Source organism: Monopterus albus, unplaced genomic scaffold, assembly GCF_001952655.1.
Source record: "Monopterus albus unplaced genomic scaffold, M_albus_1.0 scaffold1.1, whole genome shotgun sequence".
Lineage (NCBI taxonomy): Eukaryota > Metazoa > Chordata > Actinopteri > Synbranchiformes > Synbranchidae > Monopterus > Monopterus albus.
In genome coordinates, this window is record NW_018127881.1 from 1,282,494 (window position 1) to 1,305,363 (window position 22,870).

The 22,870-nt window shown below is 39.2% G+C and overlaps 1 protein-coding gene across 2 annotated transcripts in view; it reads left to right on the top strand.

The window, feature by feature from the left end:
• The first annotated feature begins 18,054 nt into the window (after positions 1-18,054).
• igsf8 (immunoglobulin superfamily, member 8) overlaps positions 18,055-22,870 on the top strand; it is a 14,036-nt gene continuing 9,220 nt past the window's right edge. The window contains exons 1-3 of one of the 2 annotated variants that reach the window (XM_020620035.1): positions 18,055-18,245; positions 18,412-18,539; positions 20,989-21,369. In XM_020620035.1, the coding sequence (XP_020475691.1) occupies positions 18,497-18,539; positions 20,989-21,369 (424 nt within the window). In that variant the 5' untranslated portion in view covers positions 18,055-18,245; positions 18,412-18,496. The remainder of the gene's footprint in view (positions 18,246-18,411; positions 18,540-20,988; positions 21,370-22,870) is intronic. The other variant, XM_020620109.1, reaches the window with a different exon arrangement.

Below are 22,870 nucleotides of genomic sequence, written 5' to 3' on the forward strand. Positions count from 1 at the left end.
TGACCACACATGACAAAAATAATGCCACATGACACTGGGGAGACAATAAGTGTTTTCCTTAATGAAGAGTTTTTACTGATCACTGAATTATGAGTTATGATCCCAGTTTAGAATTGCAAATGTTGCATAACATGCTGAATATGCTGTTTGTCATACAGGGCATTACAAGCAAGTAACAGCTCTAGAAACACAGAAGTCCATCTACTCCCAAACAAATCCCAGTCCACCGCCTTGTTGCTGTATACAAGCTGACATCTGGCCTGTAATCTCTCTGTCTGTTCAGGAGCCCTGTGGCCATCTAATGACCCCACCAGGCGTCATGCATGCAATTGCTCAGGATGGTGCAATGACAGTCTCTTTCAATAGCTCTTTATACATACTTTGTGAAATGAAAGGGACTTTGAGGAGTACTACGCTCTTGACTGGACACTGAAGGTTCTTTGGAAGTAAAATGCAGGTAGTGAGCCAGAGTTGTGTATAAGTAGTGCAATAAAATGTATGTGAATGATAATCCCCGTCCACATTATCCTTTTAATTAAATGGATTTGATTTGGAAATAAAAACAAATCATACAGTTTGTTGGTTGATGGCAAAATGTATTATTTTATGGCATGTTGCAGACTTAACACTTGGACTCAAATCAAACCCTGGTGAGACAAATGAAGACCTCAGGCTTGACTTTACATTTTAAGATGATTAGATTTGGAAGCCAAATTGTTCAACCTTCGTTTGACCTGTTAAAATTAATTAAAAAAAAAAAAAAACGCCATTAGTGAGCTTTGCATAATCTAACAGCAATATTAAATTATTTGATTTATTCACTATTGGTCTTAGTTATGAAAAATTCATCATTAAGAAAGCTTAATATTATGGTCAGTGCCTTAACAGGAATTAAAGGTCTCATTATGCTTTGAATGAGGTACTTGTCAGATTATCAATCTTTGTCTGAGCGTGTGTTTTGACCAAACACATCCCTGCATTAAGACAGTACAGGGGGTTGTGTTGGTGGGGACATGTTGCTTCAGGCACAGGTGAGACATTAGATTCAATCCAGGAAGTTCAGTTTGATTAACAAATTCATGAATTTGAATGGTTCTTTTACAACGAACACTGCTCACAGTCTATAATACGCCTTCAGAAAAGTATCCGTTGGCAATACTTTATCTTTTGACAATGATCCCAAGGTAAACATTAGAAACACTTTAGTCACGTTATAAGGTAATATATCAGAAATGCATGTATGTCACTGAACAACACAGCACGCTGATGTTGTAATGCTTGTGTCAGAAGTTGAGCAAGTTAGTTTTCTTCTGATTCTAAAACTTAAAACTTGCTCTAAACAGTTGTTTGGGTGCAACCCCCTATAAATTTATTCATGTACTACATACAAGACCCAAGAAAACAATATTATTACCAACAACAACATTAACAATATTACTGTGGCTGAGTCCAGAGGGAGCAGCAATAACTCTGCAGTATGTGTTCTACTGTAAGTCCATGCTGACAAGTAGTATACATGCTTTCACCTGCTTCAGCTAAGTTATCAGCTAAGTCTGGTTCTGCTGTGATCAGTTGGCTGCTTTTTGCTCTCATATGTTCATTTAAATGCATTTCTTTGAACACTGTCAGATGAGCCGAGCTGGACTGTACCCCACAGGGCAGCCCACCACCTTCCCTTCCATCCCCACACTGGTTTATACATATTTAGTCAGTGCCCCCAGACCCTGACAGCAGCTGGTGCTGAGGTTTGGGCGGGAGCTCATTACTCCTTGGTGGAGCCCTGCCAAAAAGGGGGGAAGGTTTTTAAAGTGAGTAAATTGAGGTTGTCTTTTTTGGGTTACTTTATATTGTAGGGGCAAATCCAGCTTTATATGTCATGTGATCTGTTCCATGTGTCGAGCGTGTCTGCCACCAGCAGCATCCCTGCTTCCCCAGTCACTGGAAATAACTTCTGTTCTCCTCGAGTTAACAAAATCCTGTCTTGGATATTCTTGTCACACTGAAATAACTCAACTTTAACTAGAACTAAATCCCTATCATTTATTTTTGCTGTGTTAGAAATCATGTCAGTGAATTTTTTCAAAATATTTTTCATAGCATATAAGATATTTTTTAAAATAGATTATCCATATTTTTACTACACTTAGACAAAAAGCTATATCACAGCTAAATAAATTTTGAGAGCCTGAGATCTGACTATAGCTCTGACCCTTTCTCTCTGTATTTTCATACACTTCAGCTTTGTGGTCTGCCACTCGCAAGACAAAGCCTCCACAAATTTCTTCAATTCCAACAGAGAATAGTTCAAAGCTTTATATCTGATGCCTTAGTGCCATAACTTTGTGGTTTGGAGGACTTGAACTATCTTTTTTTTATGAGAGACATATTGTGCTGCAGCAGAGGGATAATATCTTTAAGTGGGTCAAAAGAGTGACCAAGAGTATCAGATGTCCGTGTCTATTGAGTGACTGTGTGGAGCAGAAGTGAAGTGTTCTTGATCTGCATTTCCTCTTTTGGAGAGCAGACCGATGTGCGGACCTCCTGGTGATACTGATCAAGAAGAAAGAGGAGATCAAGATGAGCAAAATCAAGATCAGGATAAGAGGGGTTGTGAAGTAAAGCAGGAGTCCAGACTGTCAGATGATGTGATACCAAAAGCCCAGATTTGGACTGTGCAACAGGCTGCAGCTGGAAAAAAGCTGTAAGGGCTCCTAGAAATGCTGAGAGGAGTGGGTAGGGCATACGATACAGAAATAGAATGACATTATAGGTAGGTAAAATAAGCATGTCGTACCTAAAGGAACTTTATTACTTATAACCTAAAACCCCTAAAATCAAAACAAAAAGGCCAAGCCACACCATATGTGTGCAAGAGGAAGCTCAAGTTTTCTCTCTTTTAGACCACCCAGTGCTTCACCCACACACTAAGTCCATTTGAATCGACCAAATGTTACATGTTTCTCAAGATCTTGGAACTAGGTCTAAAACTTTCAGTTCATTTATTGTTTTATGTTCGGACGTGATGAAGAGAAGAGAAACACCAAACTACACAAGTAAAATAGATTAAAGATATTGGGATCTGGAATTTAATTTCTCTTAAATGAAAAGTACCATGTTGCTGAACAAAAGTTGGGTCAGGAAGTAATATGGGAAATAAAAAAATCTCTCCACACTGACTGAGCTTACTGGAGTGCAAATGTAGAATTCTTCCAAAGCTCATGGCACTTTGAAAATAAAGAAGAAACTTTCCTCCCCCCCCCACTTGCTGAAGCCACAGCATTTGGTCTGCTCCATTGCTGCTCTAAAAATGGCAGGCGGGCGGCCTCGGGAGAAGCCCAGAACAGCCTTCACCGTAATGGCCATGTGGGTGTGGCCCCTTGTAGATGGCTTTTGAGGGGGCCCCTCCCGGATGCCCGCACCCCTTGCCAGGACCCAAGGGCTCCAGGCTGCCTGACCAGAGACACCGCGATGTGGCCCACGCTGAACCCAGGCTGAGCCGGGCTAGAATGGGCTGGACTAGGCCAGGGCCAGGACCGGCTCCGCGGCTGTTTCACAGCAGGTTCCTCCACTCCTGCCCTCTACTGGGGTCACAGCGACAACACAAAAATGTGAGCCAAAAAAGAGGAGATTGGTCATCAAAGTCGTGTGTAAAAACAAAACGGACAAAACAGCCAGGTGCCCCATTAAAAACATTTCAACAAGAATGTACTTTTGTTTGCTAGTTTGTTTCTGTTATGTATTTGTTTTCACATTTTCACTGATCTTTTCATCTCAGTGTTCAAACTTGTTGTAACTGATATTTTCCAAATTTACAGTAATAATCTTCTCACAAAAGCAATAAAAAAATGAATTAAGGTCAATCTACTCAAATACTGCAAAACCTTTTCAAAGACTGGGCTTAGCATGCTTTAATATTTAATCACAACTACATTTCCCACAGTGCAGCGGTAAAATTTAAGCACATTTATTGCAACTTTGAGTCTACTTGCACTTTTCTTGAGTGTTTCTATTTTATGCTTCTTTATAGTTCAACTTCACTAGATTTAACAGTATTGCATCCTTTTTGTTGCACTACATTTGTCAGGCAGCTATATTCACCAGTACCTTTAAAGATGAAAGTTTTACTTAAAAACCTCAGATGAGTCTATCAATAAATAATGGGGTAAATAAAATGTTTCAAACTGCCAGGGGTAAAATGCTGCTTAATTATGCATCAGCGGTAATACTGTGTAATAGTGAGGAGACAACACTGATAGGAGCCATTTGCTACTTTATGTACATTTTGCCTACAGTATTTCTGTACTGTTGTGTAAATAAGATTTTAAAGATGGTGCTTTTACTTGTAATGAGGTCTTGCCTTTAACAAGACCAGAGGATCTCAATGCTACTTCCACCACTGTAACACAAAAACAAGGTTGGAACAGTACACTTTCACAAAACACAGACATAGGTGCAGTCAGAAGTAAGTGTCTTTCAAAGACTGACGCCAAAAAATGAGAGAATGAAACTAGCTGGTGCACTATGTGCTACCATTTCCACTGTTTTAATGTGGTGAAGAAAAGTCTTTAATCCATCTTTTAGCAGGTCAAACAAACACAGCGCAGTTCCATGTATGCATCCTGTAGAGGAGTGCTCTGTCATTGAAAGAAGCATGAAGTAACAAACCCTGAAGAACACTGTCCATGTCAAACCATTCTTCACATCACAAAACCCTGTAATAGAGAGACAACTGAAGTCCTGAATGAAGGTCTGGCATGCAGCGGAACAACCTTAATGTTTGTGTGTCTTGGTGTTTGAATATTTGTTGATTTTGTTTTTTGAACATTTGAATCTGTTAAAAGATAATTTTGGATAAGAGACAAGTGGCTCTGTAGCCCTGACTTGACCTGGCCCAGACCCTCAGGATCAATAGAGTATCTGTCTGTCTATAGATTCATATATAAGCTAATATACAGTACAATAGATTATATGAATACCTTCATTTTTTGTATGAGTGGGTATTTGTATAGGGACTGTATATGTGATGATGATTTGCTTTTGTGTTGTATTGTAAGTTACTTTATTATTTTTATTGTTATTGTTATAATTTTATTTGTCTAGTTATGCTTTTTTATGTTAATAAACCAAATACACTGTATGTAAAAAACACATTCTATGAGAGTTGCCGTGTTTCTCATCAAGTTGATTTTTAACCATGGTTATATGGTTAATATTGCACCAACATGTGTAATAAGGAGCGTTACCGTAGGTCGTTCCTCCCCACAGCAATCAGACTGTACAATACATCACTGCAGGGATAAGCTAGGTGAAAGTATGAGGGACTATGTAATAGTCTTCTGAGGTGCAATACTCAAATCCTGCGGTAAAATGCATGGTTAATATGCACATATCTAAATTCTGTTCTTGATTATTCAAATACTTGATTCTGTCTATTTTTGAGTACTTAGAATTTAATTATCAGGATGTGTGTGTGGTGTTTGTTTCTCATGGTGTTATGTTGTTTGTTGTAAAGTACATACCTACCTACCTAGTACGCCATTGCACAGATTGTTTTGCATGTAAAACTGCACACCTGATAGTAATGTGGCCTAAGCAATGATAGTGAGTGATAGATAGAGTGACGCAAGCCAGTCACCTTCTGGTTTGAATCAGCGGAAGGGGATTGGAGGGCCCTGCTCTTGATAGGTTGGCTTTTAATGCTTCTCCCCTTTGCTTTTAAACAGATCTGCCTGTTTGTGGAAGTGTGGCTGGCGGTTGGCCCCTCAGCTGGCAAGGCAGCGGCGTTTAATTGCTCTTTGTTGTGGTGGGTTGGGGGAGAAGGAGGCTTTGTGGTCTCTGCTGCACAATGGCGCTTTGGCCTGCCAGCACACACAAACACACACATTAAGTCACACATTCACCTATAGACTCACACAAGCACATGGTACATTGTTACACACATATAGATTAGCGTGCCAGATCAGATGCACATATGTGTACCCAAACTAGTTTATTTTTGTTCCACATTCTTGATTTTTCCTGCCCTTTGTATTTAAATACTGATGTTACTGCACACAAGCCACTATTTAATAGAGCACAGAGAAAACTACTTAATGATGTAACAATCAGGGCTTACGTGAATTAACTAAATGAGGAAATAAAGGAGGAATTAGAGGCAGAATAAACAGAAGCAGCATGGTTTGTATATGTGCTGTTCTGTGAATAGGCAAGCATATAATTATCACATTTACAGGGAAGAGCTGCTGAATAATGGGTCATGGTGGGTGTAGTAGTGGGGGAGTGCATCCTGCCTTTTTCAGCCCCTCCCTGTGTGTATGTGTGTGAGTGAGAGAGACAGAAATCCTGATGATACTTGATTAACAGTCATCTTTCAGGCTAAAATCATAGGATGAGCTAAGTTCGAACAGTGAACAGCAAGCGACAGAAGCAGCAGTTCCTCCAAACCAGATCACTCATGTTCCCTCCTAATTTATCATTTACCATATTCCATTGTAGATCACCCAGTTTAATGCAGTTTTCCTTCCTCCGTCTCAGCTTCACCATTTCCAGTGATGCATTCATCCCATCCAAAAAGTTCTTTCCCGTGTTTACTTTTCCTGCAGCCCCTGCACGTGTGTTTATTCGAATCTACAGAATTCTTTTTTCTGCTCCTCCGTCACAGTGGCTTTTATGCTCAACTGTGGTGAGTTTTGTGTATTTTTGTGTAATTTACTCCTACAAAGGGAGAATGATGTGCTCTTCAGCAATTCTCAGCACACCCCTTCTCCTTCTCCCCCCTCCAGAGAGGTTCGTTTCCATTGATACACTTACTGTAAAGTGTTCTTTCTGCCCCCATGGCTGACCACATCAACTTGGCCAATCACCGATGACTCATTATGCACACATAAACAGAACAAAGTGCAAACAATCATCACAAAGTTGCTGCATAGGTTTACACATGCAGCACAGCAGAGCGTCTTTCAGCTCCCACTATCTCTGTTTTTTTTTTTACCCTGCCCTGTCTTTCTTTCGCTTTCCTTCTTTTTCAGTGTGTTTCTGCCGAACACACACACATGCACAGTATGGACATGTGCAGAGTGAACAGAACTCTAAGCCACTGCAATTTTTGGAAATGAAAATGGAAACTGGCACCAATTAGGGGAAACCAATAAAGTAACCTCAGTTCTATATGTCTGCCAAGTGGTAGAGGGGATTCAACTGGAGAGTATAGAGTTACATCAAGTCCTTATGGTTATCACCCAGATAACATCATCCAGTTTTATACCAATGGTTGCAATCACATCTCTGCTGCTACCCTCCCATTCGCCTTTTCAGGAGCACCACATTATATGAGACAGATTTTGTTATCACTTGAAATGAGATTGTTTCTTGTTGATTTAAGGTCTTGTTATCACACATATCACAGTTATTCTCAGCATGACAAAGTCATTCAGCTTGCCTAATAGCCTTTCATTAGGTAAATAAATGTTTATATCCAGTGGCAGCACAGCTACAGTAATTAACAGTGGAGCAGTGAGAGGGACATGTTTGGATTTAGTTAAACACTTACTAATTGCAACAGTTAATTGGTTCCTGCAGAAGGCTATATAAAAGAGAAGGAAGGAGGTAGATGGGGTGATAAGCTTAATCCTGCCTCAGAGTATTAGGGTAATGATTCTGTGGCCCTCTGGTGCTGATGTGGTGTTGAGAGGGAGCAAAGGAGAAAGGAAGAGAGAGAGAGAGACCTGAGCTTCAGCAGAACCACGAAATGCTGCTACATTCATCCCAGCAGCGATGCCATGCCACATGCTTGTCACATAGACACACATTCACTTACAGAGTACACACATCTCTATATTGCTGAAATACACAGACATCAGTTAGAGTAGCCTACAAAACATCTACACATGTGGTGGCCTAGAGAGCTCAATGCACTCCAGGGATGGAGGAGTAAAAATGGGTAGGGAACTTGTGACTGAGACTGGCCCACCTAAATCTACCCAGAGATAGGCCACCATATAAGGCCAGTGTTAAAAAGAAAAGGCTCAGTTAGCTACTATGATTTGTAGAACAATCTATGGAACAGAAACACTTGCACACAAATATATTTATAGAATTTTGAAGTAATCCACTACAGTCCAGTTCAGTCAACTACAGCAACAAAGTAGCTGCAGTGACAAAAATGGCCATAGAAGTACTAAAGGTATTCTTTCAAACTGGAGTAACTTTTATCTCTATATTTACAAGTTAGCAGGCTATAGAAAATGCAAGTTTAAAGCAAAAAGAACTATAACACTGGCCATATGTTATTCAAATTATTGTGGATCACTGGATCCCTTTGTGATAAAAACAAAAACTAGTGGAATTTCTGATTAATCCAGAGCCAAAAAAACAAACAAACAAAACAAAAAAAAAACAACGAGATTATCCTGTTAAATGAACTTCTGCTTCTTCTGCTTACTGCTTGACTGGTGTCTGTACTGGACACAGTAGGAGCTGTGCTCCTGAATCCACTCTGCTCCTATGCTCCTCCTCTCTATTGTTTGCAGAGTTACTGCTGCTAGATGTGCAACTATTTGAAGCATTTGGCTCCTTCTGAATTTCATTTCTCTGAAGCTTCTTAGTCACAACTTTCCAAAAGGCCCCTCCACCACTGGCTGCACTTTGAGAAAATGCAAGCAAGTAAAAAAAGCTTCTTTCTGACAACACAGAAATACTGCAACTAAAAAGAACATGGCATAAAGAAACACACTATAAATATAGAGAACAAATGCAACATTTCCAAAAAAGTCCAAAAACTAGCTAAGGCTTACTAGCATTTTAGTTTCAGCCATATCATGTGTTATCATCAGTGGATAAAGTTCCCCTGCTAAGTTATCGTGGAGATGGATTGGTTTATGCTCCAGAAAAAGCTAGTAAGTGACTGTTTTCTCTGAATATTTTTTTCAAAATGAAGGATAAACTGAACTCTTAAACCTCTGATGAAGACTGTGCAGGTACAGCTGAAAGCTATGGGGACTGTGAGTTGTGATTATTTTGTTTTGTTTATAACTTTTGGGAGCCACTAAAACTGATGAACTTGACCTGACTCAAAATTTGCAGCTGCAGATTGACTATTCTGGAAAATGAACTTACAATGTTCATTTTAGTTTTAGCATTTTGATGACATCTCTGTCAGAACTTCCTTCATTGCAGCATGTTTCCTTAAAGTATATTTTTTGTCAATCCCATATATGTGTATCATAATTAGCTTGTTCTCTTTAGTTGCACACATTTTTATGTATTGTCAAAGTTGCATAAACATTAATTTCTTTATTGTGTTAACTTCTTTATTGTGCTTGTGTTTGGTTAATTACAGTGCACTGAGCCATCTCATCCACCATTTATACACACGTACATATGAATGCATACTTGCTTAAACACAACATACACACAACACAACAGTATGCTACACAAATACAAATGAAACCACATGCAGAGACAGGACTCAAGTCAAATTTTCTATACACAGATTTAATCAAATAAAACAGTTAAACTTGTGTTGCATTACACAGATTCACACAGAAGGAAATAATCTACAACACACAGGAAAAGACACAGAGATGTGCAAACATCCAGTCCACAAATTCTGTTCTGGGTGATGCAAATATATGCACAGTCACAAACATGTCTGTGTGTTTTCTTTTTATGAATCCTCCCTCACTCAAATATTTTTGTGTTATGAAAACAATTTCATTCTGGACAGTAGTTTGTTTTCCTAAAGGAAAAGTCCCCAAACCAGGTCTCTGTGGCTTTTCTGTGAGCGGACCATTTAGCTGAATCCTGACATTTGCTTCCTTTATTGCCCTTTTCCTTTCCCTGGATGTTACTCCTTCTCCGATTTTCCTGTTCTATAACATGTACCGTTTCCTCTCAACTTTCCTGTTTTCCATCCCTCCCTCAGTTCCCTCTCTCCATCCCTGCCACCCCCTCTGTCTTCCTCTCCCAGTCTTTCTGGTCTCTCCATCTCCCTCTCTTTCTCAGTTGGATTCATGTGGGACTGATTGAGCTTGAGGATCCATCCCTCATCAAAGACCGAGTGTGGTTGAATGCGAGCAAGCCACTGAGGCTCCAATCTCGCACTGGTTAATGAGCCCCCTCACCCCCTTCCTCCTCCTCCTCCTCTTCTTCCTGAACAGACTCCTCCACCCCCCTCACCACCAGTGGCAAGCAAGCTCCTTCCTTCCCCCAGCCTCTCCACACTTCAGTATTCCCATATAATTCTTCAATTTCTTTGCTCCTGCTTCTTTCCCTCTTTCAGTTCATTCATTGCTAATACAGCTTCCTCCTTTCCTTCATCATTCATCATTTTTTTACCATTTCAATCCCCAAATTTTCTCATCATCCTCTTCTCCCTCTCTCCCTCGTTCCCCAGTCCCTTCACTCTCCGTCAGCCACAGTCCCTCCTCAGGTTCAATTCCAAACCAAGGCTGGCGTCTGTCTCTCTGTGTCCAATCCCCACCTCCTCCTCCTCTAACCACCACCATCATCACCGCACCGATCATACATACACTCTCTCACTGCAGACCCTGACTTTAATCACTGCACGCACTCAGACACACTTTGGCCACACTTGTGCAAGTGCATAAACTGTGTGTACATGCATAAGCAAAAAATTGTACACATCTTGGAAGCTGCTAAATGCATGCGCATGCATGTAAACACGTACATATTGGCATAATTTTGCTTACACATACATGAATAATTTATCATTTCCACTTTCATTTTTGTTTAACTGTTGTGAAGCAAGAACTATACCTCAATAACTTACATGAACGCATAAAGTCAGTGGTGCAAAAGATCTACTTTTGATTCTATTCCAGATGGTAACTGGCTTCTGGTCATTAAAATTCAACAATTAAACAGGAAGCCAGTGAAATGATGGTTCAAATGGTCTCTTTAAATATTTTTTTTCAAGTTTTAGCTGCTGGACAAGTGAGAGAAAATAGTGAATAAAAACAGATACATGTGGGGTAGAGTACATAATTGACTCATTAGTACATTTTCTTTAGGGAACAAAACAGAACCTCATTGTCAGATTTTACATTTCCAAACAGCTGCCAGCGAAAAGAGCTTGACACTCAAAATATTATATTTTATTAGGTAAATGTAGTTCAAGACAACAATCTCTTCAGTTGCTGTAGTGCTTGTATTGTATTATATGGGGTCATTAGGATCATAAATACTCATGACCTTAGGAATAGCATCAGGTCATCAACCTTCACAAACATAAGTATCAACCTCTGAAGATGTTTGTAGACACATGGCAGGCTCCCGAAGCCTAGCGGCACTTTTCAGCCCCTTTTGTTCTCTCAGTTGCCGCCATTGTTCGAAAGCCACACCAGTGTTAATTCTGGTTTTACTTGCAGCATCCAACTTCTTTTTAGTTGTAGCTTTCTCGAATATGGTCTCTGTTTGTGACCGAAAGCTGCTGTGGCTACCTTCTCAGCTAGGTGCCTTGAGTGCAAGGGCAGAATGCGTAGGAAGTACGTTGACAGGCAGGTAGGCCATCCAATGGTTTTGCTTGGGATGAGTAAAATTATTGGTCAGGCATTTTTCAATCCTGCTACTGCCTCAGATGACAGTTTTATTTTTTTAATGTTGTCAGTGCATTTAGTGTATTGCTTGCCATCGGGATGACATTCACAAAATGTTACAATACATAAATAAATAAATGCTTCTGAACAGAATCTCCAATCCTAGCTTTAAAAACTGAAAAATCTTAAATGGTGACTAAAGACTAACAAAGCACTGTCTACATATTCTGACTCAAATTGTTCACAATCATCTACAGTATTTATTTGTTGTAACATTTGGTTGCTGTCTAGCTACAGTAGCTGCCCAGACTGTCCAAGCCATGTTTACCATAACTATGCCTGGAGTGATGATCTAACTGAACCAAAATGTGATGTGTCATTGTCATTCTTAGCTGCGGGTTATGGTTAGGTTTAGGACTAGAAAGACCTTTGACTTACCACTCTTAGTTTGTTTTGGGCAACAGAGACATACAGTCCAGTCTGGTATGTCTTTCTTCAGGGAATGGAAACATCTGTGGCAGAGCACATTTGGCAAGCAGCTTCATTTTAGCCAACTCATCAAATTAATTAGCTTCAGCTAAAGAGTACAGTGGCATCTGTTGTCATATCTGCATGCTAAAAAGGGAAAGGCACTCTGTGTAAATGCAATAGATATAAAACAGATGTTTACTTGTGCAAATGCACATTTTATATAGGTATAATATCAGACTCCCAGTTGTTTTGGCTAATATTGGTGTTATTCTGTTATTAAACAATATAGCATACTTTAAAATATACACAGTATACAGTACAATGCAAGAACCACACAGATACACACACACACACACACACACACACACACACAAAAGTCTTTTTATATATTACTTGTGACATATTGTTTATATTACTTGTGTCATATTGTGTCATTTGTATTTATTTGGCATTGGCTAATTGCCATTTTTCATCCATAAAATACTGCAGTCACTGCCCCTGTATCATCACCTTCACAAGCAACATCACACCATTATTTATTGCCCATCACAAGTCTTTGTTGTGTGGTTGTTTGTATGACATTAGAAGAGGGGAAACCAGCAGTCAGACCACTGCATGAGTTTCCAGTAACCCCTTGTAGACCTTCCCTGTCCTCTTTTGGCCTGCTCTCCTCTCCTCTCCCGTCTGTGTCTTTCTCCCCCCATGTCCACCAAATGGCCCATTAAACTTTATATCTGTCTATCTGCTGGCCTGGCGTGGCAGCCAGCTCAAACAATCCTTTAGTGCATGCCAATTACACTATGGGAGACCACTTCTAACATTTTATACAGCATGGCTACCAGAAGCCAACTAAACCATCTTCACATACACATGCTTCATTGTATTTTTGTATCATCTGAAAAATTCACTCACAGTGAGAAACAATGTCCGGTAAATTCTATAGCTGCTATATGATTTATGTTTGACAAATAAATGTAAACGCTTTGCCTAATTTGTACAAAGAAATGTTATATTTAGGAAAGGTTCCTCCTCTGTCCTGTTTTTGGTTTATATGTTCATCATAAAGTGAACATAAAACTGTTAAAACATAATTCATGACATCTGGTTTTACCTTCATGGAGCCCAACATATATGTCGTATGTAGGCTCTAAACACTCTTTTAAAACAATCTCTTTTTAGAGATGTCCAAAAAACTAACAAGTCCTCTGTTCCAAGAAAAACTGACTGATCAGCCTTACACCATTTCCAGTCCAAGACAGTGACCAAGAGAAGTCATGCACTGCGGTCAAAAGCTTAGCTAAACATTGTTGTTGCATACTGTAATAAAGAGAGGAAACCTGCAAAACCAAAGGCCCTCTGAGAGAAAGTTATTAAAATACTGTCAGCAGTAAATTAGCTGTACATGTACGTCCCTTCTTCTTCCCTTTGTTTTGTCTAGCAGTGGTCCTTCCACCCCCACTGCTGGCTGGGTGTCTGTCGTCTGTAACAGTGAGACATGGTGATAAAACTGCTGACAGAACTGGGGAACAAATGGAGCCCTTATATAGTACATGTGCTTGTCATATGGAAGGATGATCTATAGTCCACAGGAGGAGTGTTTGTGTATGTTCTGTACCTGTATGTAAGCGAAATAAACCAAGGAAGCATTAAGACCAAGTCATGCTCAAAAACCATGGTTGACATGAGAAATGGTAGCAGGATGAAGATGTGGTGAAAGAAACAAACACCAAGAGACAGAAATTTTGACTGTCTGTGCCAATAAAAATGTCAGAGCAAGATGAACAGAATAAGGTGCCAGTCTACATACAGTTATACTTACTGTATGAACTGATGCCACACACAGTGAAAGGATCCTCTTGACAGTCCTGGTGAGGTCCTTGCGATGACAGGGTGTTTGCCTAACTCTAGTGACTGCAGTACAAAGTAATTAGACACAGTCTCCAGCAGGTCACAGTTTAGTCTATAGTGGCCTTAAAAGAGACAGAGTGGGAGTGAATGCACAAAGAAGAAGGTTAGAAGGAGAAGGAATATGGAAACTGGAAAGAAAATGCAATAAATACACTACATCCTGGAGCGGAATTATGTTTTGTGCTGGAGGAAGCATCCAGATCCTGGATTAAAGATGGACTACTTTATCTATTTCTCACATTAACAACAGGTCATATTATTGTGTATAATGTGAAAGGTATCATTCCAAGTGAAGAATTGTCACTAGATTCTACAATTCTCCTGAGCTCAGTCTTTAGCACATTGTTTTGGTTTTCAGGTACTCCACCTGTGCTCCTTTCAACCTTTCCTCAGCAGTACCAGCTTTGATAAAAGGACTGAACTACTAGCTAATGAAGAAAGCCAAACAACTTGAAAGCTGAAGCCAGCGGAAGTTAGAGAAAAACAATTAAAAGAACAGAAAACATTGGACTTACATATGTAACGACTAGTAATGAATACTAATGTTGCTCTCTATAGCTGCTGGATGTGGGAATGGGTAATTGTTTGGCATAATAACTTTATAAGCTGTTAATAAGTTAGACATTTTGGTTTCAGCTGGTTATACTGCCCTCAAGTGGCCATAAATCAATTATGCAGCTTTAAGTAAACAATCAAACAAACAAAACCAGTACTACAATGTAAAAAAACCATTATATACAATGTTGTGCATTCCGAATTTTATTTGCTCGAATCAATATGATTATGTTAACAATGATTGAAATAACTGTAAATAACATGAAAAAAGATTAGTTGATCATTCAGAATTTTTGTGCTGTAGCTGCACGGGGTGAAGCTCATTTTATCGTGTCTACTAAAGCTTAACAAAATGTATGGTATAACACTACATCGTAATTTAAAAGTTAATTTAAGTGTCCATTATAAGAATAATATGAACGTTTAAAGTAATTAATAGCTATAGCTGCTAGATAAATAGAAATAAATATAGTGAATGAAAGTATAACATATGCCCAGAATAAAGTGCAATTAAATGTTAAGTACAAGAACTTGTGCTTAGAGTAAGCACAGTATTCAACTAAATAGATTCCACCACTGTCTAGAAGCATAAAACTTGACATTTGAAAAGTACCGGAAGTTGTTAAAGCTGAATATAAATGAGTTTAGTGGGAAACAGTTTGAGATTTTAGGATCGCCTGTCATATGTAATACATAGACGTCTGCGCAACAAACAGTGTGGCGGATCAATGCAGCTTTTAGAGATTTATTTCCCTGGAAGTGGATCAGAATACATCATGCTCTAACTGTCAACTTGGTTAAAAACTGTGATACATTGGAAGCCATAAGACTGAGGAAGTTTACTCTGCATGAGTGCCATCCCTCAGCACTGGTGTAGGCTCCTGCTGAAACTGCTGAAGTCTGCATATCCTTCTTGCCGCCTTGTTAACCCAGAATACCCTAATGACTTCCCTTCTCTTGCTGCCGAGCCACGCTGTGAAGTCATCTATGTTTCCATGTACTGTAGCTTAAAGTGATGAGAGGAGTGGAGTGATGAGGAAAGGAAAGGAACGGAAAGGAATGGAAAGGAAAGGAAACTAGACAGGTTGAAGGACAACTGGTATCACTAATGAGGTGTGCTTTGATGGCATAAATCCTCCTTAGAGACTGAACCATCTAAGGGGCTCTGCTCAGTGTCACACATACACTATACCCATAACCACATATAGGACCATGGCCTGCCTCTCTCAGCTCTAGTGTTTCTAGATTTTTCTTCTCTGGGCTTTAATATTCCTTCTGACTCCATTTCAGTTGTAGAATGATGAAATAACTGATTTGACTCATTTATTGCTTTTGCTTTGAGGGAAATACAAAAAGGAGACAGAGAAGGCGGGAATGTAGCAGCACTGATTTTTGCAGGCCACAGAAATGCTAGCTGGGTTTTATTGCTGTTTCACATCACTGTCAGCTTGTGAAAACTGGTGTTGCAAAAAAAACCTCACAAATGGATGACTAGGGTTTTAGGAACTAAAAACAAAAAATAGTGGAAGCTGGCTATCACTATACAAGAATTGCAGTACCTATTGAGGACATGATTCACAAACAGTTGTGTATCAGTATTTTAAGTTATCTGCCTAACAAACAACAAATCAGTTATTTAGGCAAATAAAATTACTGGGTCATTCAGAAGTTTTCTGTGTAGTATAGTAGTATCTATGCAGGCCATGAAAATGATGTAGATGTTCTATGTATGGCTATTAAATGTCGCCCTCTTGTGGTTGAATAGAACTGTCCTCCGCGTACATACAAAATACAAAGACGAGAAAGGTGGCAAGCACACATACAAAGGCACACATACAGTAATATGTACACCAAAACACAATAGAAAAAAATGCAAAAAAATGCACATATGCATGACATGTGCACAAAAAAATACCATAAGCCCACACATAAAAATATTACATGCTTGTTTGTTCATAGCACATGCACATGAATAACTGTGAGCAACAGACCATATATTTTGACTTGTCATAGTAGGAAATGTAGGTGCTACTAATTAGGTATACCTTGGTTATATTCAAGTGTCCCAGGACTCTGAACCCAAAGCGGCTAAATGCAGTTCAACCATCATTCATTTTATTTACACCTGTGCTTTCCCTGCTATCACATGTCAGAATTAATTATTTGAAAACTGCCTATTATGTCAGTATAAACGCACACACACATATACATGTACATACACTGTACATGTGTGATTATATATGCACAGACACAGAACAAAGTCTAAGTGTTTAATAAAAAGTGTTAAAAATATACTTTCCATGGGCATGCTAATAATAACACCCTACACTGATGTCACATGGTTGTATCACATGTCAGCAGTGTAGCTACTTGTATAGATATCCAGAAGCAGAAGTATAACAAAGTGTAGCCTATAATCTGTATCATAAGGAACATAGTGAACTGTAAACAAGATTCTGAATCTGGTGATGCAGGAGCTGCTGACACCTGGACCTTCCAGCTAAGGACCGAAAACAGAGGGTCGTAAGAAGGTATTACTGACAACTCATATTTTATCAGTGAACTAACCTTTATTAAGCAAGAGTCAACAAGTTTTATTTTATATATTTATACATGGTAGGTTATGAGCAATGCATGTTTACAGCTAAAAATCACAGGGGGTGAAAAACTAAGCAGTAAGTATAGTCCACACAGAGAAAAGGCTTCCTGCCTATAGCTTGTACCAGTCGCCTGGGTCAGGCTAGAGAATGTAATATGAATTTATTTACAAAAACATGTTGATGATGACAATGGTAAATGAATGAGAATGACTGAGTGAAATTAAATAGGAAGTACATTTGTTTTGTTCAAGAAAATGATACTTAACTACTTATGATGTTATTATTACCATTATTACATTCCAACTAAAATGTCAACTACAATGATAATAATTTGACTTTGTATATGTTGTGTTATACATTTAATTTATTATAACATGAATTCTCAACTACCCCCTTTAAAGAAAATGAGGAACACAGAAATAAATTAAAATATAAATATTTATTACATTTTACGTAATAAAAACAAAAAATATAATGTTTAAATAATAATTAATGCTATTACATTTTACGTAATAAAAACAAAAAATATAATGTTTAAATAATAATTAATGCTACATTAACATTTCTTCCAAAACAAAACAAACAAGTGTTGCTTTACTTTTTCTGATTTTCCTTCTTTACTTTTACTTAACTGAGGTTTTGAAAGCAGGACCTCTACTCACAATGGAGTATTTTTTAGATAGTTGTATTGGTACCAGGTCTTCTACCCCAGTTAAAACAACACACGACATAAGTCATTTACACACCTGTGCAGATCTTAAACGTGTTTTGCTCTGGCGCCTCCTCGCTGTTGCGCATCGCATGGCCTCCTGTCCAACATTATTATCATCAGTGTTTTGAAACGTCGAGGCTTTCTCGACCTATGGCACCTGTTTGGCATGTATATTCCCCTAGAGCCCTATTTATATGCGTGCTCCTCCTCCTTTGGTTACAAATCACTCCTCCTCCTCCTCTTCTTCTTCTTCTTCTTCTTCTTTTTCACGCGCGCGGGGACAACCACCCACTTACACACACGCACACGCACACGCACTATCCTGTGACAGCAACAGCTCCATGTCTAGTCATGAGAGCATGTCTGTCAGGGCGGTATAATCTCAAACCAAACCGGGATATTATGGAGCAGTCGATGCGTTGACGGAGATGCGACTGGAAAAAGGTGATTGCATCTGCAGCTTTGCACATTTCTACTAATGCTCACTCGCCCTGGCTAACTGGTGGCGCTAACTCTGCTTTCTGTGTACACAGTGCACGGCTACTTGTTTACACATCATCATTTGTTTCTTCCTCTCTAATTCAAACCGTGTCTGTCGTTTTCTTTGAAGAAAGTCGGTGTCCGCGACCAGAGGCACACGGAGAGAGAAATCTGACTCAACATAATCCATCTGGACACCGGGGGGGAAGACCGTGATGGCTCCCATGAAAACAGCATTATTCGTATTTCTACAATGGGGTGAGAGCAGTATTGTACCTTTGCTCTGCGCAGACAGTAACTACAAAACGCCATCTGCCACATGCAAATACACTCAGATGAATCATTTAGATTTCCTTTGCAGCATGTACCTTATTATTTTTCATGATTTTGTCTGCCATGTTTCTGTCAGTTTACCTTAGGAGACAGCCATCAGTATTTCTCTTATCCCTGTGGCTTGCATCTTATTAGGCCTACGTACAGTCTAAACGTACAGTAGAAACGAATCTTAGCTTTGCTGTCAAACTAACTAAATCACTAACAGGATTTTTGATGGATGCTTTTAAAGCGAGTCCCCCTGAGGCATCGGGGGGTTTCAAGCAAAGGGTTTCACTTCAGTAGGACACTGTAATGGTATTTACATATATAAACATAGTTCTCCTCTGTAGGGATACCAGCCAATAGTTTTGTCTATGTAAATAGTGTGCTCATCTTTATGTTTCACCACTTGCTTTATCAATTTCTATCAGCTACTGTTGTAATACTTTAATGTCATTTCATCTTGAATGTTAAAAAATTAAGGGGGTCAAGGTCACAAAAGCAATAATAATAAAAATTCTTATCTACATCAAAAGTCATCTAAATAATTTGAAATTTAACACACATATGTCTTATCTGGATTCTGGTTCTGACGCCCATTGAAAGGTAACATTGAAAACCCCATTTAACACATATTTTCTGCCAAAACTTGGCCTATAATGAAGATAGAACCCTGAAATGTTCAGGTAAGATGCACAATATAACTGCCTATCATACCTTAAAAGACGATCTGGATCCGATTTGGATTAAGGGTTTTAGGGCAACTTTTGTGCTGTTCTGGATCTCATTTTTCACAAGGGATCCACTTGAGTGAGCAAGTGTTGGGCCTTGGCGGAGGAACATGTGCTCTGACTGCTCTTGTTTCAATCTGTTTCAGAGATGGTTAGTTGGGACAAAATGGTATATTGGTCCAACATGCATCTGTTTGTGGCTCCTCATAAGCCACCGTTGTTCCACAGTATTTAATCCAGACAGCATTGAGCATTGTGACAAGCCAGCCCCATCAGCCCAAGCCCCATGTTAATTAAGACTTGATCCACTTAATCCTCCGTCTCCCATGTTATTTTCTATGGGCGTGCTGTTGTCAGGGTGTGGCTCAGCCTGTGAGATCGCTCCAGTTGTTATTTGTTCTGACACACACACTCACAGGTGGGCCTGCCAGAACACACCTGTCTAGTATTTCTAGTTGTTCAGGCAGTTGTAGGTGAGATAAGTCGGGGCCAATCCTTTGTCGAGTGTCAGTTTTTGGGTGTTTGTTTGTTGATTATGCTGAGATGATCACATCTCCTTTTTATATGGAGATGATGAATTTCTTCCTCAGGTTTTGGCCTCACATACAGATTAAAATCAGTTTGTATTCAGACTAAAGATGCCTACTATTCCTTAACACAACCTTTCTTACAGTTTATTATGTTTAATATTATTGAAGGAGGAAAAGTAGGAGATTTCCTATCTGACTACATTTTATTTTTCCCTTTTGAGACTTGAGTAAAGTCTTCTCACTCTGTTTCAGTGGGGTTTGCTGTTTGGAGATAAAGATCACATTTAGCCCAGTACACTCGGCACCTTTTCTAAATAAAATAACACAGCTGTTCACACACTAATACACCTACCTCACTGCCAACAGTTTAATGGAGATGCAAGCTGTTTACCTGCCTTCATTTGCAGAAGGGAAAGCGATGTCACTGTTGAGTTGCACAGAAGTGTATACATATGTACAATGAGTCAATGAATGGACATTGTCCTGCTTCTCTCTGTCTTATGTGATGGTCTACATGTCTATTTGTCTTTATGCTTCAGTTGTGGACAGTTTAACATTACAAACAACGTGAAGGCGTCACCTCAATCTCTAGGAAATTATAAATGCCTTTTTTTTGTTTTTCAATTTATGACATTTTATAGACCAAAACAATTAATTTAGAAAGTAATCAACAGATTAATCCATAATGAAAAAAGTCCTTGTTTGCAGCCATGCTGTGAAATGTAGCCACTATCACAAATGTTACTCTAACTGTAGCAGTTCTTATAAGACTACAAAATAGTTTAATTTTATTATTTGGTGAACTGGTCCTTTTAAAGCTTGGCACTGACAAAAATCATTAGCGCATTAGCTAGGAAGCTCAGTGAGATGTTTCATTTATTAAATGTGCCCTTGTACTCAGGAAACGCGCACAGCCGTAGTGGGTTTTTCTCCACAGCTGTTTAACATATCGATTCCTTCTTGGCCAGTCATCAGCTCAGGATATTGATCTGTGAGCCCCTGTACCAAACATGCTGCAAGGCAAGACCATGTGACGCGCAGAAACTGACATTTACCATCTCACAATCCTTCCTGCTTGCTGGCCATAGTCTTTCATGCTCTTACTGTCTCTCTATATTTTTTTTTTTACAGTTCTTCAGTATGCTTTGTGTCGTGATGTAACTCTTCCCCCTGGAGACCTCTACCGTGTTGGAGGCTTCCCCCTGTCCCTGCCATGTGCTGTATCAGGGTATGAAGGCCCACGTACGCAGGACTTTGAGTGGTTCCTGTACAGGGATGATGCTGGTGGGAGGCAGATGGGAGTGGTGTCCACTAGAGACAAGTCCTTCCCCTACGCCCCGTACCTGGCTCGGGTAAGGAATGGGGAGGTCAGGGTGGAGAGAGACTCTGGGGACAAGGTCCGGTTGCTGATACAGAGGCTCCGGCCTGATGACCAGGGCAAGTATGAGTGCTACACACCCAGCACGGACAGCACCTACCAGGGGAATTACAGTGCCACAGTAACTGTCAAAGGTAATAATTATATGACTTCATTCAAATTCATTTTTTTTTTTTTTTTTTTTACAAACATTATTGAAACAAGGATAAATAGTGCATTTGTTTGGGATTCTTCAACTGTGGATTTGGTGCACTAGGAAGTATTCATTACAAGTTGGGGTGTGAAAATAAACTGCAGTGGCTGTGATCTGAAATGAGGAAAGTGACATGCTCTGCAGCAGTGTGGCCCATGGATATGAATGGTTTCTAGGCAACAGTAGAGGTCTAGAGGACTGTACTTCATATTTGTTAATTAGATCAGTTGTTGGTTTTGCGCTTGTTTAAAAAAGGAAAACCAGGGAAAATCATCTATAAACCAGAAAAAAAGACCTCATTAAGTTTAGAAACCTCTTTTACAGGAGGGCCAAAACATACAAACATACAGTGTAACACAGACAAAATAGCTACAATATGAAGAACATAATCAAGGATCGATAATACAACGAGTATGGGACGTTAAGGATAATGTAAAATGGATAAAATACGACAGTGTAGCTGCCAAGTTAAACCAAAATGTTGCTAATTTTGCAAGGAGTATATTATTTAGGCTAATTTCTGTTTTGGATTAAGTGTTTTGTAGACACCTGTTAGTATTTCCTAAAATAAAGTATCAGAAATAGATGTTGTGGTATCGCTACCAACCTCGAAACCTTTGCACCACCAGTTGCTATCAGAAAACGTCTAATAGCCACCCCATGATGCAACTGGTTGACAATGTTTTAGTTATGATGTAATCAAGTAGGGGGAGTTACCAAGGCGAGATTTTATCCATAACTCTGCACTGCATCAGCCAGCTGGACTACATTTTTCAGTGATTTATTACGTGTTTAACTTGGAGTGCAACGACATTCCTCATTCTAAGCTTTTATTTTTACTTTGTATTCCAGGTTTTTTTTTCTGTTCCTCTTTCTTGCTTCAGACTTGCTACACACAGCCTAAATCCATCTGCCCAAGATGTCCTTATGTTTGCCACGTCTGTTGCTATTCTTTGTGTACTAGTAACTTTATGTTTGTAAGATGCTGGGGCTGTTAGGTCTGCAAAGCCAAGGCTGGTAAAAAGCCTTAGTGTTGATTTGATTTGATTTGATTTATTCTTTCAATTCCACACATATCCACAAATATATTATCAATTTACTTATACCTAGTACATGCTTGAACGGAGTAGGAAGAAGTCAGACTTATCTAGTCCTACCCCATGACATCATCTTATCATTATTGGTTTCCAAGCAGTATTACTACATAGATAATTTAGTTCTACACCACGGTAGTGATATACTAAAAACACCACACCCACAATGTTCCATCTGGTTAATCATTAAGCCTGTTCTTGCCCATATCTTGATTGACACATACCTTTATATTTATGTTTAAACTCGCCAATTCTCTTACTGTTTTTTATGTCTACACTTAAATTATTCCATAGTTTTACCCCACTTATGGAAACACAGAATCTTTTTTTGGTTGTACGTATAGCATG